At 38.4% G+C, this 21915-nt stretch overlaps 1 protein-coding gene across 1 annotated transcript in view; it reads left to right on the top strand.

Moving 5' to 3' along the window:
- The window catches only part of LOC145692256 (RNA-binding protein 4F-like), a 343186-nt gene that overhangs the window by 218478 nt on the left and 102793 nt on the right, over positions 1-21915 (top strand). The window contains exon 5 of the mRNA XM_081767552.1: positions 21740-21857. Coding sequence (XP_081623678.1) covers positions 21740-21857 — 118 coding nt within the window. The remainder of the gene's footprint in view (positions 1-21739; positions 21858-21915) is intronic.

The raw sequence follows: 21915 nt of genomic DNA, 5'->3' as shown, positions 1-21915 counted from the left end.
TGTGGCTAATGAAACAATAGAAATAAACACTAAGCATGTGCAGTAATTATGGCGCCTACTCGACTGTGGTCGGGTGTTCTGCTTTTAAAGTAAGAAAGATGACTGGCATGAATCTCGGTTCCGCAAGTGTTGTGGTGAAACACCAATAAGGTAAACCTTTACTCACTAAGCAACAATTGTTTACGAGCGAAATTCAAATACTTTTTTAAATCTTTCGAGTTTTTTTCTTTCTTTTCTGCTGCTGCTCTAAGTATCTGGACAACACGAGACAGTATTGTCAAAACGCACGTGTATAAATTGCGCCTTCACGTGGGGAGTGGGAGTGATACGTCACTAGCCAATCGTATTTGTGACAAGCGGAAGGATACAAATGTTTTGTTTATCGGAGTTTAGAGCTTACGCTGAACAATGTATAGTATAAAGCCAGAAGTTTCATGCACATGTTTTTTCTTCCGCGTGGTTCGATTGCAAATTCGGTAGTGTTTATTGGGCGTACTGATTAAAATACGTTCTAATAAATCCATTAGGTAACGTTGGTCATATCCTTCATTTCAGACTACTAATGCAAACTGAACAAACATATAAAAACGAAAAAAAGAAAGAAAGAAAGAGAAAATTAAATGAGTGTTATTTTGCTACTAAATTTCTATAAGGAATACCCTATATTAAAAGTCCAAACTGCACCGTAACGAAAAGTTACAAGTGTTCGAAAGGAAAAGTGTATATTTCTGAGAGATGTAGCATGTATCAAATTTCAACGTGAATAAAACACATTGAATTATAGGATGGAAACAAAATTTTTGTGAAATAGTACATATAAAATTTTGTTTTCAAAAAAAAAAAAAAAAACAAAACCAAAGAGGTTACTATTTTCTAGTCTTTTTCGAAGATTTATCTGTTCCGAACATCCAGTTTCGATTTCCTCTCTTGCGGATATAACGTAATTTGCACAGATGGAATGAACAGGCATACGTTCGTGAGACTTCGTGCTATTCACATCGTCTCTCGCTCGCTGTTAGTGTTGTAACACACGACGAGTCGATTTAAGTTTGTGTACTGTGCGATCATCTTAGTGGAATATTGAATTTATTAGTGTCTTCTAGCTCTTCATATATTTATTTCTTCGAGTGATTTTGTGGTCGTTCTACGACGAAATTTCGACATGAGTTGTTTACGTCAAAATACCTTACGTATAAATTTTGGTCAAGTAAGTCAAAAGCCTTCTACAATTTTTGTCCATGAATGGATCCGAAACACGTTTAAATTAACCATAGATCAAATACACAGCATTGAACTGGACTATAACAAGAAACAAATGTATATTAAGTTAGTCAATAAGGTTCTGTGTGAACGAATTCTATCTTCTACTCATGGTGAAGTCAAATTCACCGATAGTGACAAGGAATATTTACTTCCTATTGATCTCGCTGACAACAGTATTACCGTCGTTAAGGTGTCTTTGTGCCCCATGGAACTTAGTAATCAACAGTTAACACGAGTGTTTTCTCAGTATGGTGAAATACAGTAAATCCTAGACGAACAGTATTCTGCGGATCATGTCTATGTCACCCGTACTGGACGTAAATTAATTAAAATGAAGGTTAAACAAAATATTCCTTCATTTATTACTGTGTGTGGTTTGCGCCTATTCTGTAGTTATTCCGGTCAAATCCAAACTTGCGCGTTGTGCAATTCACAGGACCATTTTGTTCAAGAATGTCCCCGAAAAAAAGGACCGCCCTTCAAAGTTTACCCGCCAGTTCGCAGTTCTCCACTGCCACCGCTTCGTACCCCTTATAATCTCCCACATGAAAAGGTGTCTCTGCATACTGATAACTATACGGAATTTCCTCTGCTCACTCTGCTCACCCTGGTATTTCTTCAAGTCATGACATTCCAGCACCTGAAACATCCCACGATCCCGTGATTCGCCCCGACCCACAAATGGAAGAAGATCGTACTACTGACCCGGAAGTTATTGCCCCTCTGGAATCTACTGCAGTACTTCAGTCTACTCCTGAATGTAAGGCCCAAGAAATTCTCAAGGAAGGACAACTAGCTCAGGTAGGTGACCAACAGTCAGTAAAGGATTTACAAATGGATTCTAGTGCTCCCTTGGACCACGATAATCAGTCTGCTGTGCCATTGGTAGCCGACTCGAATACCACCCGTGACCGGAATGTGCAATCACTCACAAGTGATTCCGTCAGTGAATCCGATCTTAGTGCCCCTGTACATGAAAAACGTAAACTTTCCAAATTAAAGGCAACTGTTACTGGAGTTTCAAAAACTTCTAAAGGAGGTCGTTCTTCAGATGTTACACCTGTTTCAGGTGCACGAACACGGGCCACCTTGAAAAAGTTGAAAGCTGGTACCCCTGTTGGGGAAGATTTATAATTATCTTCTTTGTATTATTGTGGTATCATTTTCAGCCCTTTATGCAGTGTTTGCTACTTCGTTTCACTTTCTTTTTGTTTATGTATAGTTTTAGTTTTGCAACCATTAACCTAAATGGATTTACTTCTGTTAAATAAGAAGCGTTAAGAGATTTTATTTACAAAGCAGATATTGATGTGTTGTTCGCTCAAGAAGTGGCCCTTCCAGAATATGGTTCTCTTTCCAATTATACATGCTATTCTCGTTTTACAGAGAATGGGCTAGGTACAGCAATTATCTATCGTAGTGATCTAGCTTTTAAGACAATTAATGATTACCCAAATGAACGAATCTCCCTTGGTATGCTTGAACGCATCAAATTATGTAATATTTATGTTTCCTCTGGTTCTCATAACAAGAGAGAGCGCCAAGATTTCTTCAACACTGACCTTGCTCAGGCTCTATTTAATGGTACTCACCCTTGTATATTAGGTGGAGATTTTAATTCCGTTTTACAACCCATTGACCAGACTCCGAACTTTAACTTTTCTCCCGAACTCCAGCGCATAGTAAATACGTATGATTTAGTGGATGTGTGGAGTCATTTTCGACCCGCTGAACCGGGTCACTCATTTCATACTTCACAATCATCTAGTCGCTTGGACCGTTTTTACATAAGCCGCTCACTTGTTGCACAAGTGCGCAATATTAAGCTCGAACCTGTTTGTTTCAGTGATCACTATGCTCTAATTATGAGAATAACCCTACCAGTATCCAAATTTTTGAGAAGTAGTCCCCTTTGGTATTTTAACACCTCTATACTTATGGACCCTGAGTATCAGCATTTAATTCGAGACGAATGGCGGATCTTGTTTCCGTTAATATCACGCTATCAGGGCAAACTTATGTATTTTTGGGACAAGCGAATTAAACCTAGATTTCGATCCATAAGTAAACAATATTGTATTCAACGGACCCAGGCATACAATACTCAATACAACTATTACTCTAGTCTTCTCAAAGAATACATGCAAGAACAATTACGAGGACGTCTGGTCAGGCCTCAAATTCAAGAAATCAAAGCGCATTTATTGTCGTTGCATAAACAACGCATGCGCGGTTTTTTTGTTAGAAGCAAACTTGTCCAGGCCGATGACACGGAACAAGCTAACATCGTGCAAATTCACAAAGAACGACTCAGAGGCAAACAAAAGTTAATTTCTTCTATTAAGGGCAAGGATGGCCAAATTTATGAAGGTTCGCAGGTACTTCCCCAATTTGTTCAGTATTATAAACAATTGTATACAAAACCTAATGTACATAATGAAGATGAATCTCTTTTGGACTTTATTCCTCTAAACCTAGATGTAAATGCTCAAGAGTATCTCAACAGTCCCTTCACACTTGATGAAGTCAAGAGATCAATTCAATTAGGGAAACGTGGTAAATCTACTGGTATTGACTCTTTACCTTTAGAATTTTATATTACTTTCATTGATATTCTGGCCCCGTTTCTTACGGACCTCTTCAATGAATATCGAGATACCTGTACCTTAGGGGAATCTCTATCCACGGGTATTACTGTATTAATCCCTAAACTGCCTAACTCTAATTTCATAGACAATTATCGTCCTATCAGCCTTTTAAGTGCGGACTTAAAAATTTTAACACGATGTCTCGCGCTTCGTATGAAACAATATGTGGGAGAGTTATTAAGTTCCTGTCAATATGGACATGGGCAACAAGCTTTAATTCATGAAGCCTTAGCTAACATAAGAGATTTTATAGCCTATCATGAGACTGCCTCTCCTACGCCCGTTGCTATTTTATCTACCGATTTCTCGAAAGCTTTTGATAGGGTATCACACGAGCATCTTTTAAAAGTTCTACAAAAATTTGGTTTCAATGGCGCCTTTTTGCCCATGCTACAAGGAGTATATCATAACAGGACAACTAAATTAAAACTCAATGATAGTCTCAGTTGTGTCATTCCTTTCTGTAATGGTATTCTTCAAGGTGATAGCATGTCGAGCCTTTTATTCAGTTTCTCGGTTGCACCTCTCATATACGCGGCACAAACCAGACTCACTGGCATACAAGTTTATCAAGCTTCCATTTCTGTCGCAAGTTATCTTGATGACGTTCATTTCTATGTTAACAGTATTTCTACCTTAGAAGATATTCAGAGCCTTTTACACAGGTATCAACAAATTTCTGGAGCGATTTTAAATAAAGACAAAACAAAACTACTGTGTATACATCCCGAATACCGGACTACATACAGTTCGCACTATACGATTGCTGACTCAGTTAAAATCCTAGGTATTGAATGGTTCAATAACACCAAACAAACCATTCACTACAATTCTGACATAATTGCAAACAAAATATGTGGTCTTTTAATACAGCATAAGACTCGCAATATGAACATGATCAGTAGGAATTCATTTCTCAAACAAAAAGCATTGAGTCTTTTGTGGTATTTCTGTCAGATTTTTCCTCTTCCCACAAAAACATATAACTTCCTCAACAGTCACGCTTTGTTCTTTCTGTGGAAACACAAGCTGTTGAGAATTGCACATGATCAACTTGAGCTTTTACCAGCTCAGGGTGGCGTAGCTTATGTAAACAATGCCCTCCAGGCAAAATCACTACTGCTGAAAACAAGCATTGAATTGTTTACGAACGATAGGGTCAGTGTGTCGTCATCTGTTCTCTCCGCATGTTTAGGTTGCATTGACCTTGAAGCTCCGATTCATATTTTTCCTTGGGGAATTAAATTCCCACACTTGTGTGAACCCGTCTTAGATATCGCTTATGCATTAATTGAACGAGCACAAATTGAGTTAATGCCTGTCAAACACTCTACCGACATTATCTCAGAACGCAACATATCGTCTCGCCCCACATTCAATTGAAAGAACCACAACTTCATTGGAATTATATTTGGCAAAATATTAATGCTCCCTTTTTAACTACCCAGCAACGATCTCTTTGGTATTTTATCGTTAATAATAAATACGAAACGCGAGACAGACTATATCAGCTCGGTATAGTGTCTTGTAATCTGTGTGACTACTGTCATAATATAGATACTCTTCAGCATCGCTTCCAATACTGTACACAGATTCAACATATATGGACCAAATTTAGTACACTCATAAGTAAGATTTGTCATTCTTCACCATCTCATATTACTGCTACTGATGTTCTGATATATCCAGATTTTAACTATTTTCCTAAAGCAAAAAATAACAGTGTAGTCTGGCTCGCTGCATATACACTTCTTTATGTGCTCACCACACATCGACCATATCATGTCGATGTGTATTTGTCTTATTTAAGGTACCATTTACAGCAAATGAATGTGCAGTATAAACAACACTTCGCAAATTATTTTGTTGTCTTAGCTCCATAACAATTCTGTAAACTTTTCAGATTTATAACCAGTTTTTTTTTAATCAACTCGCTCTTGTATTGCTTTTATAACTGTCCAATGTACATGAGATAGAACTGTTAATAAAGAATTTAAAAAAAAAAACAGGCTAGAGCTCAAGCAGATCATCGTGTCTGTCGGATTATGTTGGTTAGGTTATATACCAGAGATGATCATCGTCCCTCATTTTGCCCTCATGAGGACCGCCCTCACCCTCACCTCACCCTTACTTAGTAGTTGAGGGTGAGGGCGTTGGAGGGTGAGGGCGATAAACTAATTGAGGGTGAGTGTGAGGGAGAGTGAGTGTGAGGGCGTCAATGGAGAGTGAGTGTGAGAGCGTCAATGGAGGGTAAGTGTGAGGGAGGGTGAATGTGAGGGAGGGTGAGTGTGAGGGCATCAATGGAGGGTGAGGGTGTCAGTTGAGGGTGAGGGTGAGGGAGGTGAGGGTGAGGGCGTCAATTGTGGGTGAGGGTAAGTGTTCATAAAATTAATTATCTTGCAATTCTTCATTTCTGGAAAATATGTTAGAAAATGTAATGTAGTTTTTATCTTAGAATTAATCGTCGTTCACAGAAAATCGTCATATCAATATTCCATCAGTTTCATACCTTTTCATGCGCGAAGACAAGATGTTTCTCATAGCTTTATTACTTTTGTATATTTATATATTTTCACTTCATAGAAATAATAATTACGGAATATATAAAAATATCTACTGCAAGTTTTTGGCTACCGAAAATTTCAGGTCTAACGAAAGTAACCCATTAAAATACTACAAGTTCTCAGGAAATAATGTTTTCTATATATATTCGTTCAGAAGAGAAACTAATAAATATTCATATATTCATTCATTTTGAAATTGTAACTAAGAAAAAGCTTTATTTCTTCTTCTAAGTAAGAGAAAAAAATATATATAAGAAAAGTACAAAGCTGCAAGCCGCAATAAATAACTTTATATTTAATTATCAAATAAAAAGATATTTTCTGCTTTTGGCTATATACGTACTTTTAGACTTCCAAACTACGCTATGCATATGAAAGGGAAGTCTTATAGAACGGCTGTGTCCGTCTCTATGTCTGTCTGTCAACAGGTATTACATCAAAATCGGTAAGAGCTATTGACAAGCGGTTTTCGGGAATCGATCCAGCATCCCAATAATAGGTTGCATCTCCTTCAACGACCTCCTACATAACAGGTACGCTCAAATCACCTTGGCAGTGAATCTGTTAAACCGGAAGTGTTAGAAATTAGAAATTTCCTGTTTCAAATGAAAGACCACGAGTAAAAAACGGTTATAGCGATCGGCAAATGGTTTACGGAAACAGGTGGATATGAAAGGAACCACCTTAACTCCTGCATTTCTACTAAAACTGGAAGTGGTAGGATCCACTACTACTTCAGGTTTCAATATTTATTTTCATAAACTTAAAAGGGTAAGAGCTATCGACAAACGGTTTTCGGGAATCAATTCTGCATTGCCAGAATAGGTTCCATCTCTTTCAACAATCTTATTTAAACGAGAAGTGGTAGAAGTCGACCATATCTGGTTTCAACAAACATATTCATAAACGAATATAAAACATAGCTAGCGATAAAGAGTTTTCAAAAATCGATTTAAGGTATTAAGAGGACAAACCACCTGTACTCCTGTATTTCCACTAAAATCGGAAGTGGTATAAATTAACTACTACTTCTGGTTTCAATATTGATTTTCCTAGACCTAAAACGGTAAGTGCTATCGACAAGCGGTTTTCGGGAATCGATTCAGCATCCCAAAAATAGGTTCCATCTCTTTCACCAATCTTCGAGTTAAACCAGAAGTTATGTTGAACCACTTCTGGTTTCAACAATATTGGTCATAACTCAAAAACGGTAAGAGCTATTGAGAAACTATTTCCGGGAAACGATTCGTCGTTCCAATAATAGGTCCCATCTACTTCGCAACCTAATATTTAAACCGTAAATGGTAGAAATTAACTGCTTCCGGTTTCTACTATTTCCAGTTTTACTATTGAATTTGTATAGTTTGGAAGCTTACCGTTGTTTCATACTGTAGAACGATACTCGCTTGTTCTATCATATAATTATTATGTTATCAAATACTAGGTTTGTTACCAAGCACTCAATAATATTTCTATATTTTGAGTGTGGGTGTGAGCAAGGGCGAGGGTGAGGGCGATGATTGAGGGAGAGGACGTTAGTGGAGGGTGAGTGTGAGGGAGGATGAGGGCGTCAATGGAGGGTGATGATGAGGGTTTTAATGGAGGGTGAGTGTGAGGGAGGGTGAGGGGAGGGCGTCAATGGAGGGTGAGTGTGAGGGAGGGTGAATGTGGGGCGTCAATGGAGGGTGAGTGTGAGATAGTGTGAGGGGAGGGCGTCACTGGAGGGTGATGTGTTAGGGAGGGTGAGTGTGAGGACGTCAATAGAGGGTGAGTGTGTGGGAGAGTAAGGGTGATGGGCGTCAATTGAGGGTGAGGATGAGGGAGGGTTAGGAAAAATAACCATCTTTGTTACAGACCACCACTGGGTCGAGGATTCAAATCCGTAGTGACCCGGTAATTCCACTGTGACTCGGTAACCTAGAGGATAAAAACAGATTTCACTTATTCCCTTGCGTTTAAATAGTATTTCTGTCAGAGATGACCAGGACTGGAGATTTTATCCCAAGAGCACGAAAAACACTGCGTCGAAGTTCCCGGTTAATTAGATTTTCCAGACCAGGTATATCGGGCTCTTGCTCCGTTTTAACTTTGGAACACGCACACGCACATGAAGTGCGTGTTTTTTGGGAGAGAGAGGAGGGGAGAAGTGAAAGATGCAAAGACAGGATAGCGGAGCATCAAGAAAGAGAGAGAGGGGGTACGAATATAAATATGAAACATAGTTATCATTACAGTGTATGATATAGAACACACACACTGTTTACTTGAATTATCGCCAGTGATGCTTTTAAGTTCTCCAATAGAAGATGGATATATGTTGAAGCCATTACTTTATGCGAATAAATCATGCTACCTGATGGGGAATCGGACCAAAATTTTCCATTTCGAAGTCTAGCATTTTACCACTACACCACTGATTGCTTTACCCAAACTGTGTTTAACAAATGGTGTAATGTTTCTTTCTATGAACGACATCACGTAAAGTACATACTGCAGATCAATGATGTCTTTCGAATGTCTGGTAATTCCCTTGCCCTTTCCCAACCAACATTCTTAAATTGCCTCTTTCATGATACGGATGTTTGCTTCCACATTCTTAAGGATTACTATTCCAGTATTATAAGTGAATTCTTCACAATCACTTTGTAAAAAAATCAATTTTAGAGCAAACAGGATTTGAAGCTACGTTAGATAGCTGTATTATTCACAAGGCCATTACTTAACCCTACACTATCATGACACCTTAAACTACAAGCCAAATATTACTTACTTTAACTCTGATTTTTGGAACGAACCGGCTTCTTCCTGTCAGGTTATTTGAACCAAAGTGTATAAAGACATTCATTTATTCGACGACTTATAGGGAAATAAGTGCCCACTTATACAGGAAATAACATACAATCCAGGAAAAATTACAGAAATATAAACGTATTATGCAGTAAATTCAGCGTGCAATTCAAAAGTACGCAAATAATAATAATAATAATAATAATAATAATAATAATAATAATAATAATAATAATAATAATAATAATAATAATAATAATAATAATAACCTATATTATAAATTTGAAAGTAATATGTTTGTGGCCCCTAATCTCTTGAACCATAAGACCGATCTCGATCAAATTTTGAACATAGATGAGATTCGGGAATGGGAAGCTTTTTTTATCATTGCAACTGTAAAACTTAGGGTACGAGGAGGGGAGATATATGAAAATGAATAAAAATTCAGCGTGTAAAAATAACTCTTACACCACCCGATCGATCTCTCTCAAACTTTCAACATAGATAAGTTTCGGATCTGGAATAACTTTTATCATTTCAGTTTGACAGTGCAACGTAGGGGCCGGAAAAGGGAGATATATGTAAAAAAAAAAAAAAAATAGTTAAAATGTAAGTGACTGTCTTTGTGACTTCATGACTCTTGAACCACCCTACCGATCTCCATAAAATTTTCAACCTAGATGAAGTTCGGGCCTAAGATGGTATTTATCTATTTACTTTGACGATATAACTTAGTTGTGAGAGGAGGGAGGAGTTAGAAATAATAAATAAAACTCTTGAGCCAAATGAGCAATCTCGATCAAATTTTTAACATAGATGAGGTTCGGGCCTGAGATGATTTTTACAATTTCACTTTCACAGGAGAAAATGGGAAGTGGAATGGGAGAGGGATATATATATATATATATATATATATATATATATATATATATATATATATATATATAAACTTAATGACTCGAACCACCAAAACCAATCTCGATCAAATTTTCAACTTGGATGAAGTTCGGACCTGAGATGGTTTCTGTCATATCACTTTGACGGTGGAACTTAAGAGAGAGGGAAGGGAAGCGATATTTAAAACAAGAACGAAAAACGGCTGGTATTAGGGTCTACTGGCGAATCTATATTTTTTGGAGTTGCTGAGGCTAACAGTTACACATCTGATGCTGTTTAAATCCAAATTCAGCCCCGCAATTTGGAGCAGGGTGAGCCATATAAAAATGATCGAAATAACTAATATCAGTTTCGAATTCATAGTTTTTGGGCTCGTTGAGATGAACAATGACACTGCAGATGCCGTGCTCCACAACATAAAGTGGGGAGTAGATATATATTACTCATCGAAAATGATCGATATCAGAGAGCGCTTTAGTAATAGTAAAAAGTGACTGAGTAACGGAACATATTATTACTGTTACTATTATTATTATTATTATTATTTGCGTACTTTTGAAATTGTACGTTGAAATTACTGGATTTTTTCCTGCATTGTACGTTCTTCCTTTATTAGTGAGCACTCTACCATTTCTCTCTACGCCATCGAATACATGCATTTTGTTGCGTACTTTGGTGCAAATAACCTTACAGGCAGCAGCCGGTTCATTCCAAAAATCAGTGCTAAAATAAGTAATGTTTGGCTTGTAGTTTAAGATATCATGCTAGTGAAGGGGAAACGCAATGGCCTTATAAATAATGCAGCTATCTAACATACGTTGAAATCTTGTTCGCTCCAAAGATGATTTTTTTACAAGGTGATTGTGATGAATTCACTTATCATACTGGAATAGCAATCCTTAAGAATGTGGAAGCAAACATCTGTATCATGATAGAGGCGAATTAAGAATGTTGGTTGGGAAAGGGCAAGGGAATTACTAGACATTCGAAAGACATCATTGATCTGCGGTATGTACTTTACGTGTTGTCGTTCATAGAAAGAAACATTACACCATTTGTTAAACACAGTTTGGGTAAAGCAATCGGTAGTCTGGTGGTGAAGTGCTAGACTTCCAAATGGAAAATCTTGGTTCGATTCCCCATCAGGTAGTGTGATTCGCATTCAATAATGGCTGCAAACAAAGATTCATGTTCTATGGAGACCCTACAAAACATCACTGGCGATAATTCAAGTAAACAGTGTGTGTGTGTTCTATATCATTCACTGTAATGACAAGTAAGTTTCATATAAATATTGATCCCTCCCCTCCCTTTTCTTCACGTTCCCCTATTTTGTCTTTGCATCTTTCACTCCTCCCCTCCTCTCTCTCCCACAAACACGCACTTCACGTGCGTGTGTGTGTTCCAAAGATAAACGGATCAAGAACCCGATATACTGGTCTGGAAAATGTAATTAACTGGGAACTTCAGCTCAGTGTTTTTCGTTCTGTAGGGATAACATCTCCAGTCCTGGTCATCTCTGACAGAAATACTATTTACGCAAGGGAATAAGTGAAATCTGTTTATCCTCTAGGTTACCGAGTCTCAGTCGAATTACCGGGTCACTACGGGTTTGAATCCTCGACCCAGTGGTGGTCTATAACCTAATCAACATCATTCGATTGACACGATGATCCGTTTGAGCTCTTGCCTGTTCATTCCTTCTGTGCAAATTACGTTACATCCGCAAGAGATGAAATTGATGCTGGGTGTTCGGAACAGATAAATCATTTGAAAAGACTAGAAAATGGTATCCTCTTTTTTTATTTGAAAACAAAATTTTATTTATACTAGTTCGACAAAAAATTTGTTTCCATCCTATAATTCAATGTGTTTTATTCACGTTGAAATTTGATACATGCTGCATCTATGAGAAACATACACTTTTCCTTTCGAACATTTGTAACTTTTCATTACGATACAGTTTGGTCTTTTAATATTGGGTATTTCTAATAGAAGTTTAGCAGTGAAAAAGCAGTTATTCAATTTTCTCTTTCTTTCTTTCTTTTTCTTTTCTTTACGTTTTTATTTTTTCCTCAGTTTGCATTAGTAGTCTGAAATGGAGGATATGACCAACGTTACGTACTGGATTTATTAGAACTTATTTTGGGTCAGTACGCCCAATAAACACTACCGAATTTGCAATCGAACCACGCGGAAAAAAACATGTGCATGAAACTTCTGGCATTATACTAGATGTGTCTTCGAGATCTACAGTTCTACTGGAATTTGAGTATGCTATCCTTTATGAAAGTGATTTAATGAATGTTTAAAGCAACCTCTATATATTCGTATAGTTCTGAACAAATATGTAAAAACATACGTTATTTCTATATTACTGTTGGATTTCTAAAAACGGAACTTTATAATGTTAGGTTCTTTTCTTATTACGTTTGAATACCATATTTTTATATATTCTCTCTTTCGGTTTCCTTCTCCTCTCCTCTTCTCTAAATTTCTCTCTCTCTCTCTCTCTCTCTGCCTCATTTCTGAATTTCTGTGTAATAGACGTCCATTTGTTTGTTTTTCATTGTGTGTGTTTGAGTTTCTCCCTACATCAACTTATGAGTCTTCTTTTGTCTCGGTTTTATTATTTCATGTCATGTGTAGTTTGGATTCGAATTGCCCTTGTGTTGTTAGCTAATTTCAGTATGGGAGAGAAGAAAGGAGGAGAGAGAGGGGTCTCTTTACCTGACACGATTATGGGATAAGAAGGTGTATATTGGGTTACCTAACTTTACGGCCTTAGCTGTCGCATTTTTTTGATCTGGAGTGTACAATAATTTTACCACTCTCGCTGAAACCATTATAATAACACCGTCCATTTAACACACCCGACCCACTAGGGAATGTCTGTTTCTATTTTGTTGACAAGTTTTGAAATTATTAAATTTATTATAAATGAAAACGAAATTATTGATTTTACCCTGCTAATTAGTAAAATGATGTTAGATAATTGAAATCTAAAAACATACAGTAAAGGGTAACGCAAACAAAAAGTGTGAAGACTTTCTAAAAGTTGCTTCAAACCTTACCATTGTTTTCGTCTTGTACGGATTAAAATACAATTCGTGACTTTCAGTCTACTGGGAAAAACTTATTAAACGCCAAACATAAAATCTCCTATTTCCTTGCTTGCTCGCAACACACTATTTCTTTCCTAATAGGCGCTCTGAAGTCGTGTAAAGTGGACGATTGTGCAGCTTCGGAAGTTTTCACCGAAGAACTTCTGCACCGAAATATGAAACCTTAAGATGTATTATAAGACGTTATACACTGTTATTGCAAGTAAAACAATAGTAAGTAGCTATAATAATATTACCGTTTACTTCAGAAGTGAGGCTGAGAGCCCCTTACGTATATTTTTAAGAGAGCAAAATTGCTCTAAGGAAAAGCATTTGTTCTTAGCAGTTAAACAGAAGTGCAACAAATACTGGAAATCATTGATATCATTACATCAAAATTGTTTCAAGCTGTTCAGAGTCAACTTCAAGCTGTCGCTTACTACAATTTTGCCATGACATATTGTAATAATCATGTTCATACCACATTTATTTGCTCCAAGCACGAAAATAATTTGGTGTGTGAAACAATATAGACTACAAGTCGAAAACATTTATATAGTAAATACAAATGACTGAGTGTTACATACGACATTTTTGCCTCCAGTAAGTCTTATTACACCCGTGTAAGCGACATAGCTATCTTGGCAACGGTTAAAGATAGGAACATGGCGATTAGACCATTTGTTGCGCCTTAAAATTCTGAGCCAAAAACTGCAAAAAGTCAATTTCGAAAAAACTGCCACTTACTGCGTTAATGTCGGAAAGAGACGATATGTTAGTTGAACTCTTTAGTATGGCACTAATCACGCGTCAGAATGACTCTGCATAAGGCCCAGTATGTCTTGTAACGTACGTACCAGTAAAAATAAAGTCAAAAATAGAAAACTGCTCTCTGAGCAAAAGAGATAGTAAGATACTACTGCAAAAGTACCTTTAGCTATATCGTGATGTCGTCATCCTTTATCCACCACTAATACGTTTTGATGTACTCTGCTTCATCTACGAACATACAGTCTTCTGCATTTTCCGTCCAGTTCATAATATTTGGCAACCTTTAGCAGTCGACTCTCTCTCCAAATTTATTTTTATCATGCTTTTACTCAAGTTCTACTTCCCATATGTCTCGACTTCAACACAAGCTGCTGATTCGTACCACACTAGTTATTTCTTCTTTCTTTCTTATCATTTTTTTATCCCACACTCAGCTTCTATAGTAGCTATACGGTAACAATTGATATTCCTATCGACGTGGTTCAATACTTAGTGCTTCTTTCGTTTCAAGCAAAATTGGCCTCTGCTTCTATATGGGATTTTGAAATTAGCCACCTCTAAATAGAGGTATTCTCGGAACGCAACTAATTTCAGAGAGACCACCTGATTTTGCACATGCATTTCAATATGGAAAGACTTTTTCAAATTTTAACCGGAATCCCAATTGGAAAAATACAATTAGAAAGATCTAGGAGCAGATGAGACTATTAATTTATGAAGATGGATATCTGAAAAGTAGCAACACAAAGTGGGAAATGGTTCCGGGGTTTTGATAAAAACGGCATTGGACCTTTGGGTTCCATAGACAATATTGCTAGTTATGAGCAATGGAAACGAAAATAGCTAGTTAGGAAAAATATCCAGATTTATGCCCCACGGTTATGTCGGCTCGGCTAAACTAGGGGTGATGATGAGAAATGAATGAATTGATGAAGTGAATAAACTGGGAGTAAACGGGAGAACCCTCAGAAAACCTATACACATGGTGTTTTGTCAACCACAAGCTCCACTTGACACGAGCTGGGATTGAACCAGAGACCCCAAGCACCAGAGGTGAACGCTCTACCACTGAGCCATCGCGGCCCCCATTGTATCGCATAGTGTATATATATATATATATATATATATATATATATATGTGTGTGTAATGTGTGTGTGTGTGTGTGTGGCTGGAGAACTGGGACCCAGCAATGTTGGGCAAAATCAATTGAAAGTAATTGCTCTGAAAATTAATTGCAAGTGATTTCAATTTGTCCTTGGCAATTAATTTCAATTGCAATTGAATTCAATCATCAAACTTGCAATTAAATTTTCGTCAATTGTTAATTGTTAATTGGTCACCAGGCAATTGAAACTTGTAATTGTTAATTGTCAATCGCAAAGGGTACAATTGAAACATTTAACTGTTAATTGCAATTGACAATTGAAACTAGTAATTTTTAATTGTAATTGATAACGGACAAAACATTTGCTGCTAAAATAACGGCCGAGAAAAACAGCGACTGCCGACAAAATTAGCGATTAAGGAAATATATCCTATCATTAGAAGAATCCCAAAATTAGGGTGTAATTGGGAATAAGACAGCTTCCGGGGGTGGAATATTTCTAATCATTGCACATATGCAACATATATATCAATATACTTGGCTTGACGAAAGAAAGCGATCCGTACCGGAATTGATCACTTGTGGTCAACCATTTTTGTTACACGGTACCTAACGCAGTTTCCAGGGGTTGGGGTGTTTCTAGCTTTCGCGCACGCGCAAGGTATAGGTTTATATCAATTAACTCATGCTGACGAAGAAAAGTGGTCGGTACCTGAGCTGCTCACTTCCAGATAACTAATTCCGGTACACAGTACCTAACACATTTTCTGTATTTTAAACGAATGCACAAGTGTAATATAATTATTAATCAATTTACGTTGCCGAAAGAAGGCGATCAGTATCGAAATTGGTTACTTTCTGGTCGGCCACTTCAAGTACATGGCACCTCATACAGTTTCCAGGATTTTTGGTAATTCTAGCTTTTGCATACATTGAATGCATATATCAATCAACTCGTACTGACGAACACAACCGGTCAGTATTGAAATTGCTCAATTCCGGTCAGCCAGCTCCGGTACATGCTACCTAATACAGGTTTCAGGGGTGGGTATCCCAAGCGTTCGCACACATACAGTATATATATATAAATGTCAACTCGTCTTAGGCGGTCCTTACCGAAAGGGGACTATTCCGGTCAACTACTTCCCGTATAGGGATGGGCACGAGAGAGTTCGAGCTAGTTTTCTTTAAAACACGACTTGACTCTAAGCATACATCTTTGAGCTCGACTCGAAGAATTTCCCCCAACTCGACTCGAATTCGGATCGACTTTCGAGTCAAGTCGAGCCAAAATGAGCCAATTCGAGCTAAAGCCTTTGTGTAGTTCCAAGTACTACTCTCTTCAAGTATCCTACATAGGCAATATAATTATCGGTGATACTACTACTATAACTAATTATTATTATTATAACACCGTGTATAAGCATAAAAAATATAAGCGATGTGTATCTGAATACTAAAAATTAGTTGACTGTAAATCTCGGTCGTCAAGAAATCTTCAGGAGGCAAGGACATTGGTCACGAGGTTCAGGGTTTGAGTGCAGGAGGAGCAAATGTTCGAGCTCGAGCCAAACATGTTAAAAGATATAGAATCCGGCCAAAAATGTTCAAAACTGTTCGAACCAGGTTTAGGGTTGTAAAAGGACTCAAGCGGCTCCCTCACAGCTCATTTACTATCGAGCCGAAAAGAGAAATGAGCCGAGCCAACAGCTCACCCAATCGAGCCAGCTCGAGCTGGTGGATCACCCGTGCTGAACCGAACCGAGCTGATTGCTCACCCCAACCGAGCCGGTTCGAACCATCGGCTCAGTTGAGTTGACTCGAACCCAGCCGATGGACACGTTTCAAGTGAGCTGGCTCGAGCCTTCGTCTCCAATTGAACCGAATCGATGACTCGTCCCTTCCTAGCCGGCTCAAGTCATCGGCTCAATTGAGCCCGATCAATGGGTCATCCCAACCAAGCCAGCTCAAGCTGTTCGCTCAGTTGAACCGAGCTGAGCCGGTTGACATTACTATCCCGGTTGGGCTTCTGCTTTGGCTAAAAGATTGGACCGTGCAGTTCGCCTCGTTGGTAAGAACTACAGTATATACTTATATTGGTGCTCACGTCGTCGTTAACTTGTTCCGCCTTCAACGAATTTCGAGGTGCTTTGTTTTACATCTTTTGTGCGCATATTCCCACGTATGGTGCGTCATAGGAAATAAATCAAAATGGGCGTACAAATTTGGCGGAACAAGTTAATGCTGTTCCGCCACCAACGAATTTCGAGGTCGTTTCCTTCACATAGTTTTGTGCCTGTTTCTTGCCGTTTTGAGCGCGTTTTTTCATGTTTCGTGCGTCTCCGGAAGTGGGCCAAAATAGGCTTCCGAGATAGGACGAAAATGACCAAGAGTTCCGCCACTATCGAATTTCGGGGTCATTAATTTCACATCGCTTAATGCTTGTTTTGTACCTTTTTATGCACCTATTTCGAAGTTTTGTGCGTCACTGGAAGAAGGTCAGTATGGGCCTCGAAGTTCGGACGGAAATGACCCACTGCTCTGCCACTACTGAATTCCGAGGTAGTCCCTTTTGCATCGACTAGTACCTGTGTTGTGCCCTTTCGTGCCCCTATTTAGACGTTTTGTGCGCTACCAGAAGTGTGTTAAAATGGGCCTTGAAGGTGTGACGAAAATTACCCTCTGTTCCGCCACTATCGAATTTCTAGGTCGTTTCTTTCGCATTGTTTAGTGCATATTTTTCTAAGGTTTTCTGTGCCTATTTCCTCGTCTTGTGCGCCACCGGAAGTGAGTTAAACGGGCCTTCAAAGTGGGAGTTAAATGATCCACCGTTCCTCCATTATCGAATTTCGAGGTCGTTTCTTTTTGCATCGTTTAGTGCCTGTTATGTATCGTTTTGTGCTTCACCGGAAGTGGGTAAAAATGGACCTAAAATATAACGAAACAAGTTAATGTTGTTTCGCCACAAACGAATTTGGAGAACGTTTCTTTCACATCGTTTAGTGTGTATTTTGTACCGTTCTGTTCGCTTGCGTCAAATGGGGCATCAAGGTGCGAGGTAAAACAGCCACTGTTCCGCCACTATCGAATTTAGAGGTAGTTTCTTTCGCATTGTATAGTGCTTGTTTTGTATTGTTTTGTGCGCCTATTTCCCCGTTTTGTGTATCAACGAAAATGTGTCAAAATGACCTACAAGTATAGCGGAATAAGTTAATGCTATTCCGTCACCATCGAATGTCGAGGTATTTTCCTTCACATTTTTGTGTGTGATTTGTGTTGCTTTGTCCGTCAGTGGAAGTGGGTCAAAATGGGCCTTGAAAGTGGGATGAATATATCTTTTTCTGACATAATTGTAGGTTCTCTTTGACCCACTTCCCGTGGCGCACAAATACATGAAAGTATCCGCAGAACGGTACAAAACAGGCACTAAACAATGAGAAAGAAGCGATTTCGAAACTCGATACTGGTGGGGCAGTGGGTCATGTTACTTCCCAGATTGAATGTCCATTTTGACCCACTACCATGGTTTCACAAAACGTGGAAATAGCCTTACAAAACGGTAGAAAACACGCACAAAACGATGTGAAGGAAACGACCTCTAAATCGTTCCTGACGGGACAGCATTAACTTGTTCCTCCATATTTGTAGGATAACATTGATCACTCCCGGTGACGCACAAAATGTGGAAATAGGCGCACAAAACGCCACAATTAGGTACTAAAAGTTGCGAAAAAAACGACTTCGAAATTCGACAGTGGCGCAACAGTGGACCATTTTCATCCCATCTCGGAGATTCAGTTTGACCCTCTTCCAGTGACACACAAAACGTCGAAATAGGCGCAGAAAACGACACAGAACAAGCATTAAAGGATGTTAAATTAACGACCTTGAAATTCGATAGTAGCGGAACAGTGGTTCATTTTCGTCCTACATTGGAGACCCATTTTGATCCACTTCCAATGACGCACAAATCATGGAAATAGGAGCACAAAACGGTACAAAACAGCCATTAAACGATGTTTAATTAACGACCACGAACATCGATAGTTTCAGAACTCTTGGTCATTTTCGTTCCATCTTGGAAACCCATTTTGACCCACTTACGGTGACGCACAAAACGTGAAAATAGGCCCACGAAACCGCCCAAGACAGGCACTAGACGATTTAAAGGAAACGACCTCGAAATTCGTTGGTGGCGTAAAAGTATTAACTTGTTCCGAAATATTTGCAGGACCATTTTGCCCACTTTGGTGTCGCACAAAACGGCACAAAACACACATTAAACGACGCGAAAAAATGCACCTCGAAATTTGTTGGTGACGGAGCTCTGGGTCGTTTTCGTCCTTCCTTGGAGGCCCTTTTTGACTCACGTCCGATGACGCACAAAACGTCGAAATGGGAGCACAAAGAGGCACTAAAGAATGCAAAAGAAACGGCCTGGAAATTTTATAGTGGTGGAATAGTGGGCTATTTTCATCCTATTTTGGAGGGCCATATTGATTCACTTCCGATAACAGAGACAACGTTGACATACGCGCACAAAAAGCTACAAAACAGGCACTAAATGATACGAAGGAAACGACTTCCAAATTCGATAATGGCGAAACTCTCGGTCATTTTCGTCCCATCTTGGAAGCCTATTTTGACCCACTACCGAAGACTCACAAAACGTGGAAATCCGCGCACAAAACGCGACAAAACAGGCACTAAACGATTAGAAGGAAACGATCTCTAAATTCGATATTGGCGGAACAGTGTTTTATTTTCATCCAACCTTGGAGGCCAATTTTGACCCACTTCCGGTGGCGAACGATAGGTGGAAATAGGCGCACAAAACAGCAGAAAACAGTCACTAGACGATGAGAAAGAAACGACATCAAAATTCGATAGTGGTGGAACAGTGGGTCATTTGCGTCACACCTTGGAGGACCATTTTGAACCACTTCCGGTGACGAACGAAACGTAGAAATAGGCGCATAAAACCGCACAAAACCGGCACTAGGCGATGTCAAGGAAACGACCTCGAAATTCGTTGGTGGCGAAGCAGCATTAACTTGTTCCGCCATATTTTTAGATCCATTTTAACTCACCTCCGGTGGCGCATAAAACGTGGGAATAGGCGCACAAAACGATGCAAAAGAAACCATCTCGAAAATCGTTGGTGGCGCAACAAGTTAATGACACCAGTGCTTAGGGTATTTGACACTGTCTCGTTATAAAAATCTATCGTCGTCTCCCTATCGAGATGAGACGATAAGCACTAAATGTACCCGTCGAGATGCACTAAAAGTACGAGACAAGATACACCCCTGTCGTGAGCACCACTAAAAGTTTTACATATTACTTACTGCTTACATTTCTCATGGGTTTCGCGTTTCAGTATAATCAGATCATGATTTCGAAACGAGTTACAACGAGCTGAACGAGGAAGCTATTTATTAAACTCGGCTCGACACGACTCGACTACAATTTAGGGAGCTAAAAATAAAGAGAACGTGTCCTAGCATTTTAAAAAAATCTCTTGTATGGGGGGGGGACTTTCTACATATGGGAAATTGGTAGTGGGTTGATTTGTAAAATTAATCGAAAACGATCTATATTAGTTCAGAAACAAATTGATAAACAAAACATACAGTGCCTCGCATTATATATCTACTGCTTTCTATTATAATAATTGCAGAAATTGTGTTTAGCGTTCAGAGCACAAGGAAATCAAGCCGCATAGTTGTGAGAAAAATAGACACAAAATTTGTACTTAAGCTTAATTACATGAACATTTTAAGTTTGTATGGTATGCTTAATTAAATGGAAAATTTTATATTTTTTCTTTACGTTGGTGTACTTTACCTTGATTTGGGACTTTCAAGTTTTATTCTTTTTTCCACTGAAAAGTATCAATAATTCAACAAAGAAATAATTATCAATGATAATTATAATAAATATATATATAATTGAATTCATCGTAATTTGGTCCATGACATACACTTTACCATTTTATTTCGTAAAGGTCAGATCCACCGTTATTGTAATAGAGCGGTGCTTGAGCGATTGATCGTAGAAATTCAAACTCCGATGAGTGATAATTTCATAGCCTTGTTTTATTACAAGTTTAAACTCTTAATCGGTAGAGAAGAGAGCGTGAATCATGGGTCAAAGTTGATGACAATGGGTTTTGATGGGTCTGTAGGTCACAGTGGATAAGAGTGGTTCATGGTTGGTGGTGGGTCAGAGTGGATCACGGTGGGTCGTGGGTCGCGATTGGTGGTAGGACAGTCGGCCGTGGCTAAAAATTCCATTGACCCAGGCCCTCTCTGAACTACAGTGTTGAAAATTAATCAGTAAAAATCCATTGCAATTGATCAATCAATTGAAAGTAATTGCTGTGGAAATCAATTGCAATTGAATCAATTGCCAATTAATTTCAATTGCAATTGAATGACTGAATTCAATTGCAATTACTTTCCACTGCAATTACTTTCAATCGATTGATTAATTGCTACTGATTCTCATTTATTAATAGCCAACTGCAATTGACAATTGACCATTACTTACTTTAATTGTTAATTGTAATTAACTAATGGAATATATTTAATATTTAGGGTGAATGAAATAAATGGTAGGAAAAAGGAGCAGTTGGCTGCTACGAAAATGAGAAACACACCTATAAAGAGAAAGCCAAAACTGGAAGAACATAAGGAAGAGGCAAAGAAGAAAAAGGTAAGCAAAATACCTTTAGGTAAGATTGTTTCAAGTAGAATGTATTTGGTTAAAGCTG

The sequence above is a fragment of the Thermobia domestica genome, chromosome 8 (assembly GCF_964235325.1).
Source record: "Thermobia domestica chromosome 8, izTheDome1.hap1.1, whole genome shotgun sequence".
Taxonomy (NCBI): domain Eukaryota; kingdom Metazoa; phylum Arthropoda; class Insecta; order Zygentoma; family Lepismatidae; genus Thermobia; species Thermobia domestica.
Note: the sequence above shows the minus strand (reverse complement) of the source record. Positions and strands in the feature narration are given on the sequence as shown.